The sequence below is a fragment of the Cervus canadensis genome, chromosome 19, assembly GCF_019320065.1.
Source record: "Cervus canadensis isolate Bull #8, Minnesota chromosome 19, ASM1932006v1, whole genome shotgun sequence".
Lineage (NCBI taxonomy): Eukaryota > Metazoa > Chordata > Mammalia > Artiodactyla > Cervidae > Cervus > Cervus canadensis.
In genome coordinates this window covers 55,461,228-55,484,857 of record NC_057404.1, presented here as the reverse complement: position 1 = coordinate 55,484,857, position 23,630 = coordinate 55,461,228, and the positions used below count along the sequence as shown (strand labels likewise).

The following is a 23,630-nucleotide window of genomic DNA, read 5'->3' as shown; positions in this document are numbered from 1 at the left end:
GCGGTGGGATTCTAGCTCCCAGAAGAGGGTGTTCTGCTCACCCTGCGTGTGTGTGTGTGTGTGTGTGTGTGTGTGTGTGAGCACTCAGGTGCTTAGTCATATCTAATCCTTCAGAGAAATATCAATAACCTCAGATATGCAGATGACACCACCCTTATGGTGAAAGTGAAGAAGAACTAAAGAGCGGCTTGATGAAAGTGAAAGAGGAGAGTGAAAAAGTTGGCTTAAAGCTCAACATACAGAAAACTAAGAACATGGCATCTGGTCTCATCACTTCATGGCAGATAGATAGGGAGACAGTGGAAACAGTGGCTGACTTTATTTTTGGGGGAGCTCCAAAATCACTGCAGATGGTGACTGCAGCCATGAAATTAAAAGACGCTTACAACTTGGAGGAAAGTTATGACCAACCTAGACAGCATAGTAAAAAGCAGAGACATTACTTTGCCAACAAAGGTTCATCTAGTCAAGGCTATGGTTTTTCCAGTAGTGTTGTATGAATGTGAGAGTTGGACTATAAAGAAAGCTGAGAGCCGAGGAACTTATGCTTTTGAAGTGTGGTGTTGGAGAAGACTCTTGAGAGTCCCTTGGACTGCAAGGGGATCCAACCAGTCCATCCTAAAGGAAATCAGTCCTGAATATTCATGGGAAGGACTGATGCTGAAGCTGAAACTCCAATACTTTGGCCACCTGTTGTGAAGAACTGACTCATTTGAAAAGATCCTGATGCTGGGAAAGATTGAGGGTGGGAGGAGAAGGGGATGACAGGGGATGAGATGGTTGTATGGCATCACCGACTCAATGGACTTGAGTATGAGTAAACTGCGGGAGTTGGTGATGGACAGGGAGGCCTGGCATGCTGCAATCCATGGGGTCGCAAAGAGTGGGACACGACTGAGCAACCGAAGTGAACTGAACTGAATTCTTTTAGACTGCATGGACTGTAGCCTGCCAGGCTCCTCTGTCCATGGAATTTTCCAGGCAAGAACACTGGAGTGGGTTGCCATTCCCTTCTCCAGGCAATCTTCCTGACCCAGGCATTGAACCTGTGTTTCTAATATCTCCTGCATTGGCAGGCGGATTCTTTACCACTAGCACAACCTTGGATGGCCCTCTGCTCATCCTACTTCACCATATAATTATTCTATTCCAATCAGTTTATGATGGGCTTCCCATAGTAATGTTTTAAAAAAATCTCAGATAGTTAGCTAGCAGAAGCCTTTGCAATGCTTAAATCTAACCCTCTCATCTCAGAGAACAAAACAAACCCAGAGATAATGATTTATAATTTATAAAGTTCTTTCACATTATAGGTTTACCACATCCTCACAAAGGCTCTCTGACAAAGCTGGTGCAGTTATTTTCATTATCATCCTTACACGGGTGGGAAGAATGAGGCTCTGAGTGGTTACATATATGTCAGTGAGCTTGTCGTTGCAGGAGTAGTGTGAGGTGCTGAGACTTAGTGTATTTTGAAAGAGGCTGCATGAGCTTTGTCCCTCTGATACTAATGAGAGTCTCAGTTTAACTTGTGAGAATTTTCATGAGGTTTTCTTGGATTATGCATATGTGTTATATACCAAGTAGGCGCTAGGTCATGTCTGACTCTTGCAATCCTATGGACTGTAACTCGCCAGGGTCCTCTGTCCATAGGATTTTCCAGGCAAGAGTACTGGAGTGGGTTGTCATTCCCTTCTCCAGGGGATCTTCCCAACCCAGGGATTGAACCCAGGTCTCCTGCACTACAGGCAGATTCTTTATTGACTGAGCTACCAGGGAAGCCCTTACCAAGTGGAAAACATAGTATTCTATTTATGGAATGTGAACTATAAGGCAAAATGATAACTAGTTAGAGAGATCTATAAATATAAGGAAAGTAAGTCCTCCCTTTAATTACATGAGTGAATGAAAGTAATTTATGATATGTTAGACTGGGGAGGAAAGGGGGAGATCATCACTGATATCTTTCTCTTTGCAAAGAGATGGCATCCTATAGATCAATAACAAAAGCACCGTAATGGAAAAATAGACAAAAGGCAATTCCCCAAAGAGAAATACAAAGGGACAATAAATATGAAAGTGAAAAGTGAAGTGAAAGTCACTTAGTCGTGTCCGACTCTTTGCGACCCATAGACTGCACAGTCCATGCAATTCTCTAGGCCAGAATACTGGGCTGCGTAGCCTTTTGCTTCTCCAGGGGATCTTCCCAATCTAGGGATCAAACTCAGGTCTCCTGCATTGCAGGGAGATGTAAACATATGTGACCATGGTAATTTGCTCTCACAATTAAATAAAGATAAAATTTTAAAAATTAATGAAAAATTTTTTTACCTTTTGGATTTTCAAACATTAAAGAATGACTAAATTCAGTCTCTAGTGGGAATTAGGGGAAACATTTTTTTCTGTCTTTTCTCTTTATAGTTTTCTACATTGTTTAATTGCTTTTATTACAAAGTACATGTGTTATCTATGTATTTGGAAACAAAATTTATTTTTGTTTTAGCGAAAATGAACAAACAAGGGTAGCCCACTCTAATTGTAGCTTTTTAGAGACAAGTGTTTAAAGCTTTCTAAGATAAAATTCTTTTCCTCATTCAAAAATATTCCCCTTTTGAATGATTTTTAAAATCATCTGGTGGGGTACCTCTAGCCCACCCATAATTTTCAGCCCAAACCTTTGTGATTCCTTTGATTTTGTATTATAAGCACATTCACTTAGACTTGAAACACAAAGAATACATCCCACTCTTCTGTCTCCCCACCTGCTTCCTTTCTTTGTCCTTTGTCCCTTCCCTTTCTTCCCTCCCGAACCAAGACCACTTCTCATCCTAGTTCTTATAAACGTCTTGCTCATGGCCCTCTTTGCCTCCATAATCCTTCTTCCTGAAAGATCACAGAAACAATGTACCTCTCATTAATTTACTATGTTAAAATTATCCACTGTCATCTTACTAGGCCATACTAAGCTATCAATTTGCTGGAATCACCTCCTCAAATCTTTTGCTTCCTGTGCCTTCATGTAAAATCTACTCTATCTATATCCATAAGAAGCTTCACGTGTATACACATTGGCTAAAGTATTGTTGAACCGTCTTGCTGTATGGCTCAAAATAAGAACTCTTTAAGCGTTGGGTTGAAATCAGTTGCCAAGCTATTAATTCTGTTATGACCTGCTTCCATTATATAAGTGCTTAAATATGTTCAATTAACTATTTTTATGCAAAATTTAACATTTTTCTACGGGGAAAAATAATAGGACCCATGTCTTTGTATCCTGCAGTAATACTGAATGCACTTTATTTAAACCAGTATTTCTCCAAACTTGCACATTTGCCATCTACATTAGAATCATCTAAGTGAACATATGAAACATAGATTCCTTTGCTCTCCCTAGATCTACCAAGGAAAAATATGTGAGTGTTGGACTGTGAAATCTGCAGTTTAAACAAGCATTTTAAATGATTATTTTGCCACTTCTGATTTGGAAACTCATGAAAGTAGTTTCATTTTGATAAGTGACGAAATACATCTAGACATCTCTGAGTGAAAGATTGTCAAGATGAAATTAGGGGAAAATTCTTGGATTGTTCCTTAAAAAAACTATATAGCACCCTGCTTTTTGTTAATTTACAAGTTACAAGTTGATTCATCACTGGTGGCTTTAAAAGTATCTCTGCTTTAGGCTCATCAACAATAAAATACAGCTGTAAACTGCTGATACGTCATACACAGGGGCTTAAAGGGGGAAGTTAAGTTCTGTAACGATTATGCTCCTTAAAGGCATTCAATTATAATAGAGAGCCAGCGTGAGAACGTGATGGCTTAAAAGGAAGATGTCCAGTGAATCACCATCCTAGGCTGCCCTTCTCTTGAAGCTGTTACACTGACATTGTATTAATTGCCAAGTACAGAGCATCTGCTAAAGCTCTGGATTATCCTGAAGGGTTGATGAACAGCCTTCTGTCACTGGCATCCATTAGAGACTGATCCCATTCAGGGAAACAGAATTTTTGAATGTAACATACTGGGTCTTCACTGAGAATGGCGATTGAGTACTCATTAGTTCTTGTGAGGTCGCAAGTGACAGCAATTTTGGAGGTCTAATTCTAGCAATAAAGTTTTAACCAGAATGAAAAATACAGCTTTCCTCTTCAATTATTCATTTGCCCCTCAGTCAGACCAATGGCAATGTTCCTGTATCAGTTAAGAAGTGTCAAAGACTGGGAAAGTGTTTTTTCTTCTCTCTTTATTCTCTTCAAATGCTTCTTTTTTTTTTTTTTATTTAGATTTGTTACTTCTGTTTATTTTTTATTTTTTTTTATTTTATTTTATTTTTTCCAGTGGGTTTTGTCATACATTTATATGAATCAGCCATGGATTTACATGTATTCCCCATCCCGATCCCCCCTCCCACCTCCCTCTCCACCCGATTCCTCTGGGTCTTCCCAGTGCACCAGGCCCGAGCACTTGTCTCATGCATCCCACCTGGGCTGGTGATCTGTTTCACCATAGATAGTATACATGCTGTTCTTTTGAAATATCCCACCCTCACATTCTCCCACAAAGTTCAAAAGTCTGTTCTGTATTTCTGTGTCTCTTTTTCTGTTTTGCATATAGGGTTATCGTTACCATCTTTCTAAATTCCATATATATGTGTTAGTATGCTGTAATGTTCTTTATCTTTCTGGCTTACTTCACTCTGTATAATGGGCTCCAGCTTCATCCATCTCATTAGAACTGATTCAAATGAATTCTTTTTAATGGCTGAGTAATATTCCATGGTGTATATGTACCACAGCTTCCTTATCCATTCATCTGCTGATGGGCATCTAGGTTGCTTCCATGTCCTGGCTATTATAAACAGTGCTGCGATGAACATTGGGGTGCACGTCTCTCTCTCAGATCTGGTTTCCTCAGTGTGTATGCCCAGAAGTGGGATTGCTGGGTCATATGGCAGTTCTATTTCCAGTTTTTTAAGAAATCTCCACACTGTTTTCCATAGCGCTGTACTAGTTTGCATTCCCACCAACAGTGTAAGAGGGTTCCCTTTTCTCCACACCCTCTCCAGCATTTATTGCTTGTAGACTTTTGGATAGCAGCCATCCTGACTGGCGTGTAATGGTACCTCATTGTGGTTTTGATTTGCATTTCTCTAATAATGAGTGATGTTGAGCACCTTTTCATGTGTTTGTTAGCCATCTGTATGTCTTCTTTGGAGAAATGTCTGTTTAGTTCTTTGGCCCATTATTTCTAAAGCAGATTAGCAAATTATGCAAAAATATTTTGAATAGCAAATACACTATAGTTAAAATGAGCCTTCATTACAATGCCTTCTTTCTCTTGAAAATATTGTCAGGTAATTTTTTGTTAAAAATTTTGTTAAACACAAAACCTCTTAAAGGTGTTATTCAGTAGTAGATCAGAAATCCAAGTGTGGCAGGATACAAGATGTTCTGATGACAGCAACTCTAATCTTTAAATGGTTTCTTTTCAAAACCACTCAATTCAATTACTCAAAAGTATCAAGTAAGTTGTCTTTCTATGTGGACTCAAATACCTTGTTTTTTAGGATTTTTGAAAAAGGAAAGGCTGTTATTTGTTGTTCTGATGTATATAGATTATTTAATCCAAGACAAAGAACAGAATAGTGAAGAGCTTTCTCCCCCCACATAGATGATTGTTCAATGCCCTAACCAGCTGGCTCAATTTCTACATGCAGTTTTTTTCTTTTTCTGGAGAGCTGATTCTACTCAGTATATATAGTTCAGAGAGAAAAATAGAGACAGTGAGTTACGTAAAAATAAATATGTAAATCTAAAGGGGGAGAGAATGAGGCAGTGCTGTGCAAATCCAAACACCAGGGAATCAAGGCCGGGGAGAGGAGGGAAGGGATAAGCAGATGGGCCAGAACTCCGTGGTCGTTCTTGGATTGGGGTGATCAGAGGATGGGTTCTAAAGGTGGTAAAGTGATAAAATAAAGACTGAGGTGGGTGCAAGAACACAAGATATGTCAAAGAAGATAAAATGGAAAGAGAAAAAGCATGTAAGAAAACTGATGATCAGTGCTTAAGTAACTTTATGGCAATTAGTCCTAATAAACTGGTTTTTTATTACAGTCTTTTAGTTGATCTCATAATACCTGCACTTTTAGAAAAAATGGCTTTAGAAACTACTGAAGTAGTAAACTGGTGATAGTCATACATCTACTTCTACTGAGAAATCTTTGGAGGCTAAGTTTCTTAAACTGCCCAAGTGAATAAAGGGTTACTTGCTTGCTGGTGTTAACTTCTAGAGTGTAAGGGATAGGAAAAGTTTATGAGCAGAATAACTTAATTTTCCCTAATTAATTACTGTTGACTCAGAAGGTTAAATTAATTATTTGACCATAGGTATGGCATCACTTCATGGGAAATAGATGGGGGAACAGTGGAAACAGTGTCAGACTTTATTTTTGGGGGCTCCAGAATCACTGCAGATGGTGATTGCAGCCATGAAATTAAAAGACGCTTACTCCTTGGAAGGAAAGTTATCACCAACCTAGATAGCATATTAAAAAACAGAGACATTACTTTGCCAACAAAGGTCCGTCTAGTCAAGGCTATGGTTTTTCCAGTGGTCATGTATGGATGTGAGAATTGGACTGTGAAGAAAGCTGAGCGCCGAAAAATTGATGCTTTTGAACTGTGGTGTTTGAGAAGACTCTTGAGAGTCCCTTGGACTGCAAGGAGATCCAGCCAGTCCATCCTAAAGGAGGTCAGTCCTGGGTGTTCACTGGAAGGACTGATGCTGAAGCTGAAACTCCAATACTTTGGCCACCTCATGGGAAGTGTTGACTCATTGGAAAAGACCCTGATGCTGGGAGGGATTGGGGGCAGGAGGAGAAGGGGATGACAAAGGATGAGAGGGCTGGATGGCATCACTGACTCGATGGACATGAGTTTGAGTAAACTCCAGGAGTTGGTGATGGACAGGGAGGCCTGGCATGCTGCGATTCATGGGGTCTCAAAGAATTAGACACAACTGAGCGACTGAACTGAACTGAACTGAACTGATGGCATCAGTTTCATTTCCCAATGAGAAGAGTAATAAAGTCTTTCTGGGGATTGAGCAGCTGTAAGAATTGCGGACATGATTACAGGAAGAGCATAATTTGTGGCAGAATAATGCCTCCTTCTTCCCCTTCTCTCCCCAAGATAAACATGTCCTAAGCCCTGAGACATGAGGGCTTCCCACGGGGCACAAGTGGTGAAGAAACCGCCTGCCACTGCAGGAGACATAAGAGGTGCAGGTTCAATCCCTGGGTTGGGAAGTTCACCTGGGGGAGGGCATGGCAACCCACTCCAGTATTCTTGGCCTGGAGAATCCCATGGACAGAGGAGCCTAGTAGACATGGGGTCACAAAGAGTCAGACACGACTGAGGCAACTTAACATGCACACGCACAAGCCCTGAACTCTGTGAATATGGTAACTTACATAAAAGTAAAGCGTAAAGTGAAGTCGCTTAGTCGTGTCCGACTCTTTGCGACCCCATGGACAGTAGCCTACCAGGCTCCTTCATCCATAGGATTTTCCATGCAAGAAGAGTACTGGAGTGGGTTGCCATTTCCTTCTCCAGGAGATATTCCCGACCCAGGAATTGAACCTGGGTCTCCCGCGTTATAGGCAGATGCTTTACCGTCTGAGCCACCAGGGAAGTCCTAACTTACATGGCAAGAAGGATTTAGCAGATGTGATTAAGTGAAGGACCTTGAGATAGGGATTGTGTAGGTATATCAGTCTGATCACACGAGTCGTTAAAAAGTGGAAAACCTTCCCAGTTTTAATCAGAGGGAGACGTGGCTATGACAGAAAGGCACAGAGATCTACTGTTGCTAGCTTTGGAGATGAAGGAAGGGAACACAAGCAAAGGAATGTGGAGAGACTCTGGAAGATAGATGAGGTGAGGTAGAAAGAGCGCTGACAATACCTGGACTCTAACACAGTGGGGTTGTGTGGAGCCCCAGGCCCCTGGAATCGTTAAACGGTAATCTGGGTCATTTTAAGCCACTAAATTGTCATTCATTACAGCCACAAAAGGAAACAAACATGCAGCTTTTTTAACAATTGGTATAATTAATAGCAATTATTATTTATAATCATTCAGATTATTAATATGAAAATGAAAAAGCACCTAATCTTTTAAGGTAAAATTCCAATATGTAAACTTTAACACTTTAAAAATTTTAGTCCACTTAGAAGCTTAATGCAACTACTTGGTATATTTCCTTGGTCTGTTTATAAACAGTCTGTAAATGTCAAGTAGATCTCATAATTTATTTTATTTTCATATTGTGATTTTAAGACTTATTTAATATGAGTCTTAATACTAATAATAGTTCTATTATGCATACTGCTGCTGCTGCTAAGTCGCTTCAGTCGTGTCTGACTCTGTGTGACCCCATAGATGGCAGCCCACCAGGCTCCTCTGTCCACGGGATTCTCTAGGCAAGAATACTGGAGTGGGTTGCCATTTCCTTCCCCACCATTATGCATAGACAGCCCATAAAAGTTAAGAATACAAAAAGTGCTTTAGCTATTAATTCACTCTTCGCAAAGACCAACAGATAACATACCAGCTTTTACTTCATTTGAAAAAATTTGTGTGCTTAAAAAAATATTAGGAATGCCTGTATAAAGCACATTAAAACATCATAGAACTATAAAATCTGAGTTTATACAGAGAGAAAAAGTTAAATTATCAGGCAATTTCCGTTCTTTAATTGAGCTAGCACCAAAAGTATCTGTCATTATGTCAACCCTAATCTTATCAAAACTGCTAAAGTGGTAACAGTAATCAGAACTGCAGGCAAAGTCCCTAGAAAGAAGAACTTTGGTGCATAGGCAGGTGGACTTAACTCAAATCTTCAAGTAAAATCTGCCCTGGCCAAATCATTGCAGTTACTTGAGTCCAAGGCATTTCAAGAAGTAACTGATTGTTCCAAACTTAAAATTAAATCCAGGGCAGAGCTTCAGATATGACCCATCAAGCTGTAATAGACTCTGTCTTGGATCTAATTTGCTACAGACTTTGGTAGGAAGGATTTGATATGGACACCCCATTGCTGTCTTAGGAGGAAACTGGGGACCAGTGTGTGGTGGGAAAGCTGAGCTTGTGGAGCAGGTGAAGCCGCATTTTGTATCCCGGGACTGCCTCTTGCTGGTTGAAAGATCTTAGGCAAGTTAATCTTAGTTTGTCTGTGAACCTCAGTTTATTCATATGAATTGATGTACTTACAGTCATTGTTTTATAGGATTATTTTAATGAGAATTAAATGATAATAAATATAAAACACAAAACAATGTATGTACTCTGTGCAACCTATTTGGGGAGTAGTTAAATACCCCCATACCATTGCTGTCCTTTTCTGAGCCCACCTCTGCATGACATGTTCCCTTGGTGTCTCTAATTTTCTTGAAGAGATCTCTGGTCTTTCCCAGTCTAAGGTTTTCCTCTATTTCTTTGCACTGATCACAGAGGAAGGCTTTCTTATTTCTCCTTGCTATCATTTGGAACTTTGCATTCAGATGGGTATATCTTTCCTTCTTTTCTTTTCTTTCTTTCTTCTCTTCTCTCCTTTCGCTTCTCTTCTTTTCACAGCTATTTGTAAGGCCTCCTCAGACAACCATTTTGCCTTTTTGCATTTCTTTTTCTTGGAGGTGGTCTTGATCCCTGTTTCCTGTACAATGTCACGAACCTCCATCAATAGTTCATCAGGCACTCTGTCTATCAGATCTAGCCCCTTAAATCTATTTCTCACTTCCACTGTATAGTCGTTAGGGATTTGATTTAGGTCATACTTGAATGGTCCAGTGGTTTTCCCTACTTTCTTCAGTTTAAGTCTGAATTTGGCAATAAGGAGTTCATGACTTGAGCCACAGTCAGCTTCCGGTCTTGTTTTTGCTGACTGTATAGAGCTTCTCCATCTTTGGCTGCAAAGAACATAACCAGTCTGATTTCGGTATTGACCATCTGGTGATGTCCATGTGTAGAGTCTTCTCTTGTGTTGTTGGAAGAGGGTGTCTGCTATGAGCAGTGCGTTCTCTTGGCAGAACTCTATTAGCCTTTGTCCTGCTTCATTCTGTACTCCAAGGCCAAATTTGCCTGTTACACCAGGTGTTTCTTGACTTCCTACTTTTCCTCAATATGCCAGCAAATTTGGAAAACTCAGCAGTGGCTACAGGACTGGAAAAGGTCAGTTTTCATTCCAATCCCTAAGAGAGGCAATGCCAAAGAATGCTCAAACTACCGCACAATTGCACTCATCTCACATGCTAGCAAAGTAACGCTCAAAATTCTCCAAGCCAGGCTTCAACAGTACATGAACTGTGAATGTCTAGATGTCCAAGGTGGATTTAGAAAAGGCAGAGGAACAAGAGATCAATTTGCCAACATCTGCTGGAACACTGAAAAAGCAAGAGAATTCCAGAAAAACATCTATTTCTGTTTTATTGATTATGCCAAAGCCTTTGACTGTGTGGATCACAATATACTATGGAAAATTCTTAAAGAGATGGGAATATCAGAGTACCTGACCTGCCTCCTAAGAAACCTGTATGCAGGTCAGGAGGCAACAGTTAGAACTGGACATGGAACAACAGACTGGTTCCAAATAGGAAAAGGAGTATGTCAAGGTTGTATATTGTCACTGTGCTTATTTTAACTTATATGCAGAGTACATCATGAGAAACGTTGGGCTGGATGAAGCACAAGCTGGAATCAAAATTTCCGGGAGAAATATCAATAACGTCAGATATGCAGATGACACCACCCTTATGGCAGAAAGTGAAGAAGAACTAAAGAGCCTCTTGATGAAAGTGAAAGAGGAGAATGAAAAAGTTGGCTTAAATCTCAACATTCAGAAAACTAAGATCATGGCATCCAGTCCCATCTCCTAATGGCAAACAGATGGAGAAACAGGGGAAACAGTGGCAGACTTTATTTTTTGGGGCTCCAAAATCACTGCAGATGGTCACTGCAGCCATGAAATTAAAAGACACTTACTCTTTGGGAGAAAAGTTATGACCAATCTTGACAGTATTGACGTTACTTTGCCAACAAAGGTCTGTCTAGTCAAGGCTATGGTTTTCCAGTAGTCATGTATGGATGTGAGAGTTGTACTATAGAGAAAGCTGAGCACCAAAGAATTGATGCTTTTGAACTATGGTGCTGGCGAAGACTATTGAGAGTCCCTTGGACTGCAAGGAGATCCAACCAGTCCATCCTGGGGGGAAATCAGTCCTGAATATTCATTGGAAGGACTGATGCTGAAGCTGAAACTCCAATACTTTGGCCACCTGATGTGAAAAGCTGAGTCATTTGAAAAGACCCTGATGCTGGGAAAGACTGAAGGTTGGGAGGAGAAGGGGACCACAGAGGATGAGATGGTTGGATGGCATCACTGACTCAACGGACATGAGTCTGAGTAAGCTCTGGGAGTTGGGGTCGCAAAGAGTTGGACATGACTGAGTGACTGAACTTAACTAAGTACCCCAAAACATATCATTATAAAATAGTTGCATCTTTTATGGACCTATAAGCCATCAGCACAGAAATACAAAAAAAGATCCATTTATGTTTTGACTTATTCCTAAGAATTATGCAGTATTTGCAAAATCAATCCAAAGAAGGAAGAACCCAGTAAAATTTTTTCCTTTCTTCTTCACTTCTTTTGTAAATAATTGTGTTTCACTATTCATCAATGTACCCCTTGAAATCCTTATCACAGCACTTTGACGGAGTAGATGTTGATTTTCTGAAGTGGGCTGAATATCTCTGGCACCTAAATCTGTACTCAGAGTTTTCCTCTTGTCATCTCCTGCTCGGCCCCAAGCTTGTCATTGCCTGGTTGAGCTTTCGTATCACCTACGACTGTCTTGCTCTTTATCCTGCTTGGTGAGGAGTCACCATATCAGACCTTTAAAAATGTAAGCAGTCACCAGATATTCTGTTTATGTATTCCTGTGGTGTTCAGAAATAGCATTTTGTCTCCTTTAAATAATTTGGAACTCATTTTAGAATGTCATTGTATAACAGATGTCTCCTTGATATTAATAATAATAGAGATACATCTCACAGTGTAACAAATTTAATAAATGTAAGTTGAAGTAGATTATGGATACAAAAGTTCTTCCCTTTGCTAAACTATTTTCTTATTTTCCCATGTTACTGCCAAAAATTATTTTCAGAAAATTATTTGTTTCATATAATTGTCTTCATAGTTGCACACTATAGCTATTTGATCTTGACAATAATATTGAGAATGATTCTTTTCCTGTATATTATAAATCACATTATATCAAATTTAGAAATAAGTGTTCTACCAAACTAAAAGAAAGGGAGAGAAACATTTCATAAACATTCACAACAGTTCCAAATTGCCTAACTTTTTTGACAATTATAAAACAATTAGGGCCCAGGGGGATTCTGATACATCTTGCCACCACAAACATTCAGGTGACTTCTAGGAAGCCCTATGTTTCCAAATATGTGCAGCGATTGTTATACATGAAGAAACCATCAATGAGGCTCCGAAAATTCAAGAAAACTATCTTTCAAAGAGTGAATAAAGACATTTACATACCATAAAATCAGAGAGAGTTTACCATGAATACACTCACTAAAGGTACATCTAAAGGGTAAGCTCCAGGAAGAATGAGATTCAGTCATTCAACAGGTATATAAGGAGCCAGGCACAATTCTAGATGCTGGAGATTCCTCAGTGAACAGACAGAAGAGAAAATCTTGTCCCCACGGCATTTACACTTTAGTAGCCAAAGTGACAAACCAACAAAAATAAGTAGTCACATAGAGTCTGTTTAGTTGTGTGCTGTAAACCTTTAAGACCAGCTCTTTGAAAAGAAAAAAGCCTGAATTGGTATCATTTACCATTTTTTGTGGTAATACTACCCTCATGTGGGAAGAGATGTATACAGTTGACCTGGTGGGCATGTGTGTGCCAGTTTCAGCACATTATAGATGATCATAAGTTTCAGGGGAAAAAATTAGCAGGAAAAGATGAGAAGGCTTGGGGGTTGGAATTTTAAAGAGAATGGTCAGAGAAGATGTCACTGAGAAGGTGACATTTGAATAGAGACCTGGAAGAAGTGAGGAAAAAGCAATTTAGCTCACACCCAAGTGAGCCATGAACCAATCTGGGGGAAAAGCATTCAAGTCAGAAAGAACAGCAAGTGTAAAACCCTAAAGCGGGAGGGACCATGGGGGGATAAGAGTGAAGAGGAGCGGAGAAGGACACGTGATCAGGGAGCTACAGAGAGGGTAGAGGAGACTAAGAACTTCGGCAATTATCATGTTTGACACTGGAAGTCACTGGAGGGTGCTAGGCAGAGGGACGTGATCTGAACTGTATGTTAATGACATCACTCTGGCTTACCTGTGGAAAAGGAGTAGGCTAATCCAATTAAATCATGACGATAGTAAAAGCAAGATGTCTAATATCTGGGATTAAACAGACATGATGCAGTTAACTTTATTTTTTAGGGTTCCAAAATCACTGCAGATGGTGACTGCAGCCATGAAATTAAAAGATGCTTGCTCCTTGGAAGAAAAGCTAAGACCAACCTAGACAGTATATTAAAAAGCAGAGGCATTACTTTGCCAACAAACGTCCATCTAGTCAAAGCTATGGTTTTTCCAGTAGTCATGTGTGGATGTGAGAGTTGGACTATAAAGAAAGCTCAGTGCCAAAGAATTGATGCTTTTGAACTGTGGTGTTGGAGAAGACTCTTGTGAGTCCCTTGGACTGCAAGGAGATCCAGCCACCATCCTAAAGAAATCAGTCCTGAATATTCATTGGAAGGACTGATGTTGAAGCTGAAATTCCAATACTTTGTCAACCTGATGTGAAGAGCTGACTCATTTGAAAAGACCCTGATGTTGGGAAAGATTGAAAGTAGGAGGAGAAGGGGACGACAGAGGATGAGATAGTTGAATGGCATCACCGACTCAATGGACATGGGTTTGGGTGGACTCCGGGAGTTGGTGATGGACAGGGAGGCCTGGCATGCAGTCCATGGGGTCGCAAAGAATTGGTCAGACATGACTGAGTGACTGAACTGAATGCAGTTAACATCCATAACAAGAATGGCTCATCAGAGTGCTCAGGGAGGGAAGGATTGGGGGTCTGAGATTTGCAGATGCAAACTATTTTATATTAGATGGATAAACAACAAGGTCCTACTGTATAGCACAGAGAACTATATTTAATATCTTATAATAAATCATAATGGAAAAGAACATACACAGATAGATACATCTGTCTATCTGTATATATCTGAATCACTTTCCTATACATCAAAAATTAACACAACATTGTAAATCAGATTCTCAAGTGGTGGTGGTAGTAAAGAACCTGGCTGCCAATGCAGGAGATGTAAGCAACATGGTCTGGATCTCTGGGTCAGGAAGATCCTCTGGGGGAGGGTATAGTAACCCACTCTAGTATTCTTGCCTGCAGAATGCCATGGACAGAGGAGCCGGGCAGGCTACAGTCCATAGGGTCACAAAGAGTCAGATACGATTGGAGCAACTTAACACACATGCACACATACTTCAATAAAATATATTTAGAAAAAAGAATGACTCATCAGCCAAAGGAAAACAGACATGATTGGAGACAAAGTAGCCAGCACTTGTTGACCGAGGTGTGAGAATATTAATATTAGCACTTGCTTAGCACATATGTTTAAATTTCTGGAAAAGCCACTAGTGGAAATTACATATATATATATATCAAACCAAGAATAGGCAGAAAATAGAAGGAAACTGACAGTAAAAGCAAAAAAGGACAGAAAGAGAAGAAGACACAGAACAAGTGGGACAAATATAAGCACAAAATAAGACAGCCGAAATTACTTTTATATACATTGGTAATCATATTTAAGTGTATGTAGACTGATCATATCAATTAAAAGACAAATGTTGACATAGTAGATAAATAGGAAAATTTCACAGAGAGTTGTTTTCAAACCTGATTCATAATGTAAAGAAAGAAGATACAGCAAATATAAAAATGAAATAAAGTAAAATTTTAAAATAGTAATCTCCCCATAAAAAGCTGATTGTAGCTCTACTATTATTAAGGTAGCCATAGAATAATAAAATATTAAAATAATATATAAATACATATAAACCACACACTTAAGTAACAGCTTCAAAATAGGTAAGGTAACGACTGACAGAAAAACAAGGATATATTTACAATCCACTATCAGAGTTGGAGAATTAAACACACCACCTTTGGTAACATCAGTTAGTCCACTCTATTCCTTCCCCTTCATCCAAAAAAAAAACAAAACAAAAAAAGATCAAAACAGGAAGACTATAGAAGCTCTGAACAACACAGGTAACAAAGATGAGCTAATAGATATACCCTGACTGTACAGTATATGTTCTTAGAAGCAATACTGTATCCAGTCATAAAGTGACTCTAGCAGATGGAAAATGTTGGTATGAAACACATGCTTCCAGAGCATAATGCAATTAAAGTGGATATTAGCAAATACAAGATAAGAAACATCAGAGATAATGGAAAGGAATTAAAGAAATATGGGTTTATAGGGGGAAAAAAGGTTGGTGCTATGTACAGGTCTTGACATCCATCCAGAGCACTGTCAGTAGTGAACTATCTGGTGAAATTTGTTGCCCTTCTATTTCTGCTTATGACAGAACAATTGATTGCAGTTGCCTTTTCCCTGCAAACATCGGTGTGGTAGGTTCTTTTTCAGTGACTTTATGAAGCCTCTGGCTTGACCTCAGCTGGGGCAGGGAAGGTTCTTATCAGAGGGTGAAGTCAGGCAGCATGAAGCTTCCAGTTTCAGCCTCCGGGGGTGTCAGCCCCCCTGCATGACTGAGAAGCCAGCCAGCTCTGTCCTCTGAGCCTGATACCACTGACTTCTCAGAGCTTTTGTTTTTTTTTTTTTTTTTCTTAGAGCTTTGTGGCTTCCTACTTCTGTTTCCAGCACTTTCTTTTCCCTAAGCCTTTGGGACCTTCAGTTAGCAAGAAAAATGATGATAAAATCACTCACAGCATTTTATTAATGACTGAAGAACTGTCCTCTCAAGAGGCCACTTACAAAATGTAAGGGGCAACTGACAAACAGCCAAACTAAGGAAGAGTGCAGTGTGAGGAAAGAGAAGGAAGGGTTAGGTAGTGAGGACAGGGAGGTTGCTGAGCCGCTCTGTGTTCAGGCGCCTGGGGATACGGCCGGGCTGGGTCTTCACTCTCTCTCGATGTTAGAAAAGTCTGTCAAATTGGAAAGAGTGTGTGTGCCTATTACAGAAAGAGGAGGAGGGAGAAACATAGCCACGAGAGTGATACGCAGCTCTTTTATCTGCTGAGAGCACAGATGCACAGAGTTCAGTAAAACCCTTAAGACCACTGTCATCACAGCCTCCCCCCATTCCACTTCCCATCTATCTTAGGGCTAAAACACTACACGGCGTGGTCTAAGTCTAAAGGTACAATGAACCTTAGGCCAAGAGTGAATTCATTCTTCTAGGAGAGAATTTAAATTGTTAGTATTCACTCCATCATGCTGGGCTTTCATGTAGAACTTCAAAATGCTTTAATGGGAGAAGCATCTATTTATATATCACTTTCCTTCTCCAAAAAGCCTTTTTTCCCCCAGAACCACTAGTCTCAGGAAGTTTGAGGAAGATCTTAGAACACTAGGAACTTGAATTTTCTAACATCACAAAACTAGCCCAAGGTAAATTTGAGACATATCTTGTCCATATAGATCAATTACACACACACACACACACACGCACACACACATACACATCCTGACTTCAATTTTACTGAATGTAATAGTGCCTCTATGAAGAGCATTTTAATGTCTAAATTACTTAATATATTCTTTGGTTCTTTAAGGGCTATGGCTTGTGGCATAGCTCTGTAGCTAATGAAGACAACCCCTTAGATTTGTTATTTATTTTCTTCCTCTTGAAGAGTCATGTGTTTTGTGCTATGTCAGTTTCTTCTTAGCTTTGAGGCTCTTTGAAATGTGCTCATATTATTCAATAGCAAGGCAGGTAACACTGATACTGCATTGCTAATTCTTATCTCCCAGTTAAATGAGGAAACAGTTTTTTTGTTCCATGTGAGCTAAAAAAGCACTTTTGCAGTGATTAGCATTCTTATTAAAATTTATGTGATATGCACCATCTTTCTAATTTTGCAAGAAACTTCATAGTATGTCACCTTCAATTTCCTCACATTCCTTTCAGTTTTCCTAATACATAAAATGGGGACCATATAATGCTTGTTTTTTAGTGGTAATAATTAAATAAAAGAGCTTGATGAAAATATTTCTGTTAATTATGGACTATTAACCACTGCATCCATGACCTTTTCTTAGACCACCTGCTCTTGGATCTTTCTTCCTAGGAAAATATCCTTCCCTTACCCTAGTTAGTTAGGGAGATCCATCATTCCAGTCTGCCCGGGACTGAGTTGTAGCCTTGAATGCGCTTAGTCTAAGCAAACCAGGATGGTTGGTTACTCGAACTCCAGTCCACACTCCAGCTAATTTCTCTTCTCTCTTTTATATCAACATTTCTCTACTGAGCACTCCATGCTCTCCTTCTTCATATCTTAAACCTTAAATTTACTCCTGAATTGACTTCAGCTGTGCTTCTATTACCCTGGATTTTTATGAGTCCCCAGCAGTAGCAGTGACCTGTGTCTTTTGCCAAAGGAAACTCGCCAGTTCTTGCCTCAGTGGACACTGATGATAGACTCTATATGGCTGTTCACATCCTCACTGAAGCCCTTACTCCCAAGGCTTGTATAGCATAATAACTTTCAAATCTCTGACTGTTTTTTTTTTTTTGATTCTTATTCATGGGATTATCTTTCTCCACTTGTTTTCTGAAAGATGATTTTCCTCAAGATTCTGTACTCGATCTTTTTATCTTTTTTTCTTATCACTCTATAAACATTTTCCTTGGCTGATCTCCCATACTTTCTCACTTTGAACCATCCCTTACACAGAACGGTAACTTCAAAAACTACACTTGCTACCCAGACTTCTCTAGTGAGCCAACTACTTGTTAAACATCTGTATACCTGTATGCGCCAGGTGCACTTCAATAAAACTGAAATTTTTACCATGACCTCCAATGACCTTCTTGCTCTCTCCTCTTTCTTTGTCGTTGGAATAATCAACTGTTATTCAACTATGCTAGAAATCTTTTAACTTTAAAAAAATTTTTATTTAGGTATAGTTGATTTACAATATCATGTTTTCCATTGTATAGCAAATGACTCAGTCGTACATATAAATATTCTTTTTCATATTTTTCCCAATATGATTTATCCCAGGATATTGAATTATAGTCCCCTGTGTTATACAGTAGCACCTTGATGTCCATCCATCGTACATATAATAGTTTGCATCTACTAATCTCAAACTCCCAACCACAGGTCTGTTCTCTATGTCTGTGAATCTGTTTCTCTTTCATAGATATATTCATTTGTGTTGTATTTTAGATTCCACATATAAGTGATATACAATATTTGTCTTTCTGACTTCTCTTATTATGATAATCTCTAGGCCCATCCATGTTGCTGCAAATGGCATTATTTCATTATTTTTAATGAATGAATAATATTACATTGTCCTTATATACCACATCTTTATTCACTCATCTGTTGACAGACATTTAAGTTATTTTCATATCTTGGCTATTGTAAACAGTACTGCAATGAACACAGCGGCGTATGTACATATATCTTTTTGAATTATAGATTTGTCTGGGTATGTGCCCAGGAGAGGGAGGGCTGAACCACATGGAAACTCTATTCAATTATGCTAAAAGTCTTACTGTCATTCTTGGTCACATCCCCTTTCATCTCCACTGACACAGTTACTAAGTTGTTCAGTTTTACCTTCTATGTAGTTCTTAAATTGGTCGTTCTCTCTCCACTCTTATTCTCATTTCCTAGCTTCAAGAAATCTCCTTCTTTTGTCTGAATGCCGTCGCTGCAGCCTCTGAAATCATCCTATCACTCTGGTTTGCCTTCTCAGCCTGTCCTGCTTCGTAGGACTTAGTTCTGGTGCACAGTACACAGCATAGGTGTTTCACACAACGTCACGTGCATAAAACCACACAGGCAGCTTTAGTATGGTGCTCACCAAACTGCAAGCTCTCTATGTATTTATCACTCCCGCCCCATCCCTAACGAGACAGCGGTATCCTGATCAAGGGGGAGCCGTGCTTTATTAATCTTCGTATCCCCAGTGCCTGGCTCCATGGCTGGCATATCACACGGCTATGCCAAGGGCTAAGCAGGAAGGTGCTCGCAGTTTTTTCAACTGTGTGCTTCCTGCACTTCTCTAACTGTACTCTCTCTACCCTCTCTTCTAATGGAATAAGACCAAGGTGCATGATTCTATTATTCTATTTCACTTTCACTTTTATATTGGGCTTCCCTGATAGCTCAGTTGGTAAAGAATCCACCTGCAATGCAGCAGACCCTGGTTTGATTCCTGGGTCGGGAGGATTCGCTGGAGAAGGGATAGACTACCCACTCCAGTATTCTTGGGCTTTCCTGGTGGCTTAGCTGGTAAACAATCTGCATGCAATGCAGGAGACCTGGGTTCAATCCCTGGGTAGGCAGGATTCTCTGGAGAAGGGAAAGGCTACCCACTCCATATTCTGGTCTGGAGAATTCCATGGACTGTATAGTCCATGGGGTCACAAGGAGTCAGACTGAGCGACTTTCACTCTATTTACATATCACCAAAAATATTTCACATGTAGGACATGCTTAATATCTAGTTACAGAATGAATCAGTGAACAAATGTATGAATGGGTGAATGACTATGTTTAGACCAATGTTTTGAGACACAATCACAGATACAACTTAGAAGTAGTTCAAAATCAAAGAATTAAAAACATAGTTTCTTTTAAGCCTTTAGGTTGGTTAGAAAGTATATTCCTATCTAAATGTGAGCAATTCATAAAATATTTTACAATGTTAAATTCTTACTGAATTTATTCAGTGAAGTTTTAGCTTTTTATACCACTTAAAAGTGGCTTAGGCTTAAAAGCACCAAAGGCATTTTGTATTTTGTATAACTTTAGAGAATATAGTAGAGTTTCATAAAAATTTGGAGTTTTATCTAGCTTATTTTTAAATTACATAAGAACATATTTTGGAAGATTTAAAGACATGTTTCAGATATAAAGCCTTAAAACATTTTTATCATAATATTTTAGAATGGAAAAATTAGAAATAATTATATATTGTTTATAATTTTCAAGGACATAATAAATGTTTAAACCACCAGCTCAGTTTTAATTTAGCTACACTTTCAAAGACTATTTCAAAAGACTAATGAAAACTTAAGCACAACTTTTTTTTATAATTAATTTATATTGAATTAAAAGGAAGAGTCTAAAATATTACCAAGAATATGAAAGTTTTTTTTTTCTTTTCAGTCTTCACACTCTCATGGTAATATTTAATAGTCCTTCTGGCATCCTTAGCTCATTTAAGTAGTGTGATGAACATTACTATTATTTGCCAGATGCTCAGTGTCTGGAGAAAAGAACACAGTTTCAAGACTTTTTTCCATCTGATTCAGTACTCTGTATTTTACCAAAAGGTCAAAACTGTATAGAATAAAAAATTATGTATCAAATTTTTCCTTTCACTTTTATGTGAAATCAATATGTAGTTAACAGAGATAGAATCCAATGGCATTTTGAATGTGAAACTAAGATGAATGTAGATCATTTTAATTTTAAATTCCATTAATATTAAATAGCCAGTCACATTATGTAATAAAATACCTTCACAGTGATAATCAACTATCTTCAAATAATCGTTTTCTATCTAAGGGCAGCAGTTTACATAATGAGAAATCTAATCCAATATAAGTGTAGAATGATAGGTTTCATGGATGAACCATAAGTTCAATGAATTTTGACAATTAATGTAAATCCTTATGTGTATATGTGAATATGTATGCTTGTGTATTCATAACTCTCCACATTCAGTAGTGCTAATTTTCAGAGTTTGAAAAAAAGTAATAAGAGAAAATGAGTTGTACATTTAACTTCCCAAAACATCTGAACTTGCTACTTATGAGATCTTTAATTCTTAAAATTTATGGGAGTATTTATTTTCATTAAAACAAATTCACGTGGGAGGGGGGATCGGGATTGGGAATAAAGACCTGCCCTCTGTAGTTGAAATAAAAAAAAAAAAATAAAACAAATTCACCATGATTTCATATTTAAATGGACTAACGTCTCAGATTCATAATCATTTGCAGAGGTAGACAGTTTCTGGAAAGTAATTAAACAAAGTGGTTTCTATCCTGTAGCTTTGAATACACATAGAAATGCAATTCAGGAGTCTGCCACACTCACTCCTTTAGTACACTCTTCATTTTTTTTCTTGATTCACAGAAAAATAGATTATCTACTTAGCTGTTCTAGGGCTGAGATATATCTCAAAAATAGCTGAGGGTAGACAACTCATCCCAGTTTGCCTAAGAATTTCCCAATAAAATAAAAATCCTCTGTCCCAGGAAATCCCTTAGGCCTAGACAAACCTACTGAGAGATGAACCACACTTTGAGATAAAGAGCCTTACCTTAACATCATTGGTGTTCATTCTTGTTCCTTCCTTTCCCACAAAAATATCATCAATATCCACGAGAATGTACCTGTCCAAGGACAAAGTGAGCCTCTTCCCTGACAAGAAGGAAACAGCATCTATGAAGATAAGCTTGTGCAACCAAAAGTTCAAATTGTTGCCAAAGAGAACTCTTTGAATTCCATCATGGAGCCCCAGGTCATGTATGACAGTGGCGTGAAAAGCACCTTTAGAGATGGGAGGAGACAGGTTTTCTGGGGTCTTTACTTTGGCGAATATTACTGGTTGGTAGGCAGAGTGATTAATCTGGAAAACAGTCCAGTCAGTTCCAGGTAAAGAACCTTTTTCAAGCTTGGAAGATTTGGTCACGTGAAGCAGTGGAGAATGAGGATTAATACAGCAATCTTTTACTGCGAGGTTTCCATATACAGAAAAAGGGAAGCCTTTCAACTGAAAGCTCTGTAGGCTCTTGTCACTAGTTTTGTGGAATCCAATGACACCCACACCATATTCAACACAGTATTTATCTAAAAGACTTCGATTCCAAGCGTCCATATTTATATACTTTAAAATGTTCTCATAAATAATGAGAATATATTTGCCTCTAGATTTTTCTGTAAGGGCTGGAAGATCCCCTTTGCCAGGAGCAATTTCAATGTGATACTGGAATCTACTGGATTCTAGAATCATAATGATGTCTTGACCAAGCGATGAGTACTGGCTCTCCACAAACACCAGGACCGTGGTGTCTGACCTCGAGGTATCAGACAGCTTCGCTGGCTTCACTTCCATCAGCCGGTATGGTAGGTGCTGCAAGTCCCCACAATCGACTTCCAAAGCCATCTCTGACAGTTCACTTTCCTGTTTGTAGCCATTGTACAGGTAGTAAGCAGAAATAATAATGCTCACCATACAAAATGTGGCAAGCAGAATCACTGTCCTTTGAAAGTGTCTGTGCAGCTTCATGATAAAACTCATGTTGCATGTACTTCCCTCAGACTGTTCCAACAGAAGCACCATAAAAAAATGAAAGAAGAAAAGAAAAGATGATGTTTAAGATACTTTTCCAGTTTCAGTCAATAGTTTATGTCACCATTGCAGCACATTTGTGTCACTTGATCAGGACTCACAGAAAATATAGTCTGAAAAGTAGAATAAGATACAATAGAATATTAAACATTCAATCTGCAGCATGAAAATGAGCACATTTTTATCCTGGTGACTGGCACAAGTGGCAACCTGTTAGGCAGATGAATTGGTGTCTGCTAATTAAGAAAACCTATCTTTTCTTCTCCCAAATCTGAATGAGGACAGGGGAGGAATGGAAAGAGGGAAGGGCTCCACTGAACTAGGGGCAGAAGTCTCTACCCCTAGTATACAAAAGGCACTGGATTAACAAGGAGTTTCCTTTTATTCTTTGAGCTTTGGATCAAATTGTATAGATTATACAAACCTAATGCCACAGACATGTCACCTGAGCCATACACTGTCACAACATGCAATATAGGTTCAAACTATTTGTGGTTAATTACATATACTGAAAATTCATAAAAGTTTGGATGTATTTCATTAAATGCTACAATTAAGACACTAGTTTCTACTTTTTAGAAAATCTCAGTAATTATATAAAAAGTACTATAAAATGTTTTTTAAAAACATAATGAAAACAACTGCAACTTCATGAAATACTTCGTTATATTATCATTTCAATTCTTTTTCAAGTCTTAGTAACCTTTGAAAAATTCAGTAACTTCTGAAAAATAACAAGAAAGAAACATGGGTGCTTTTTAGAGCAGAAGTTTATTAGGTCTTATGGCCCTGGCAAGTTTCAAGGAAATATCATGGAATATAAAAAATATTAAGAAAGATCTTATTATTGCCCATAAGACAGGATGAAAGCTAGCTGTACAATAGCTGAAAGCACTAATGGAGAATACCACAGTGACGTTCTTCATAA

At 38.7% G+C, this 23,630-nt stretch overlaps 1 protein-coding gene across 3 annotated transcripts in view; it reads right to left on the bottom strand.

Annotated features, from left to right (window-relative positions):
* The window catches only part of LOC122422296 (bifunctional heparan sulfate N-deacetylase/N-sulfotransferase 3), a 188,426-nt gene that overhangs the window by 153,334 nt on the left and 11,462 nt on the right, over nt 1–23,630 (bottom strand). For 2 of the 3 annotated variants that reach the window (XM_043438703.1, XM_043438704.1), the window contains exon 2: nt 21,671–22,815. In XM_043438703.1, the coding sequence (XP_043294638.1) occupies nt 21,671–22,693 (1,023 nt within the window). In that variant the 5' untranslated portion in view covers nt 22,694–22,815. The remainder of the gene's footprint in view (nt 1–21,670; nt 22,816–23,630) is intronic. The other variant, XM_043438706.1, reaches the window with a different exon arrangement.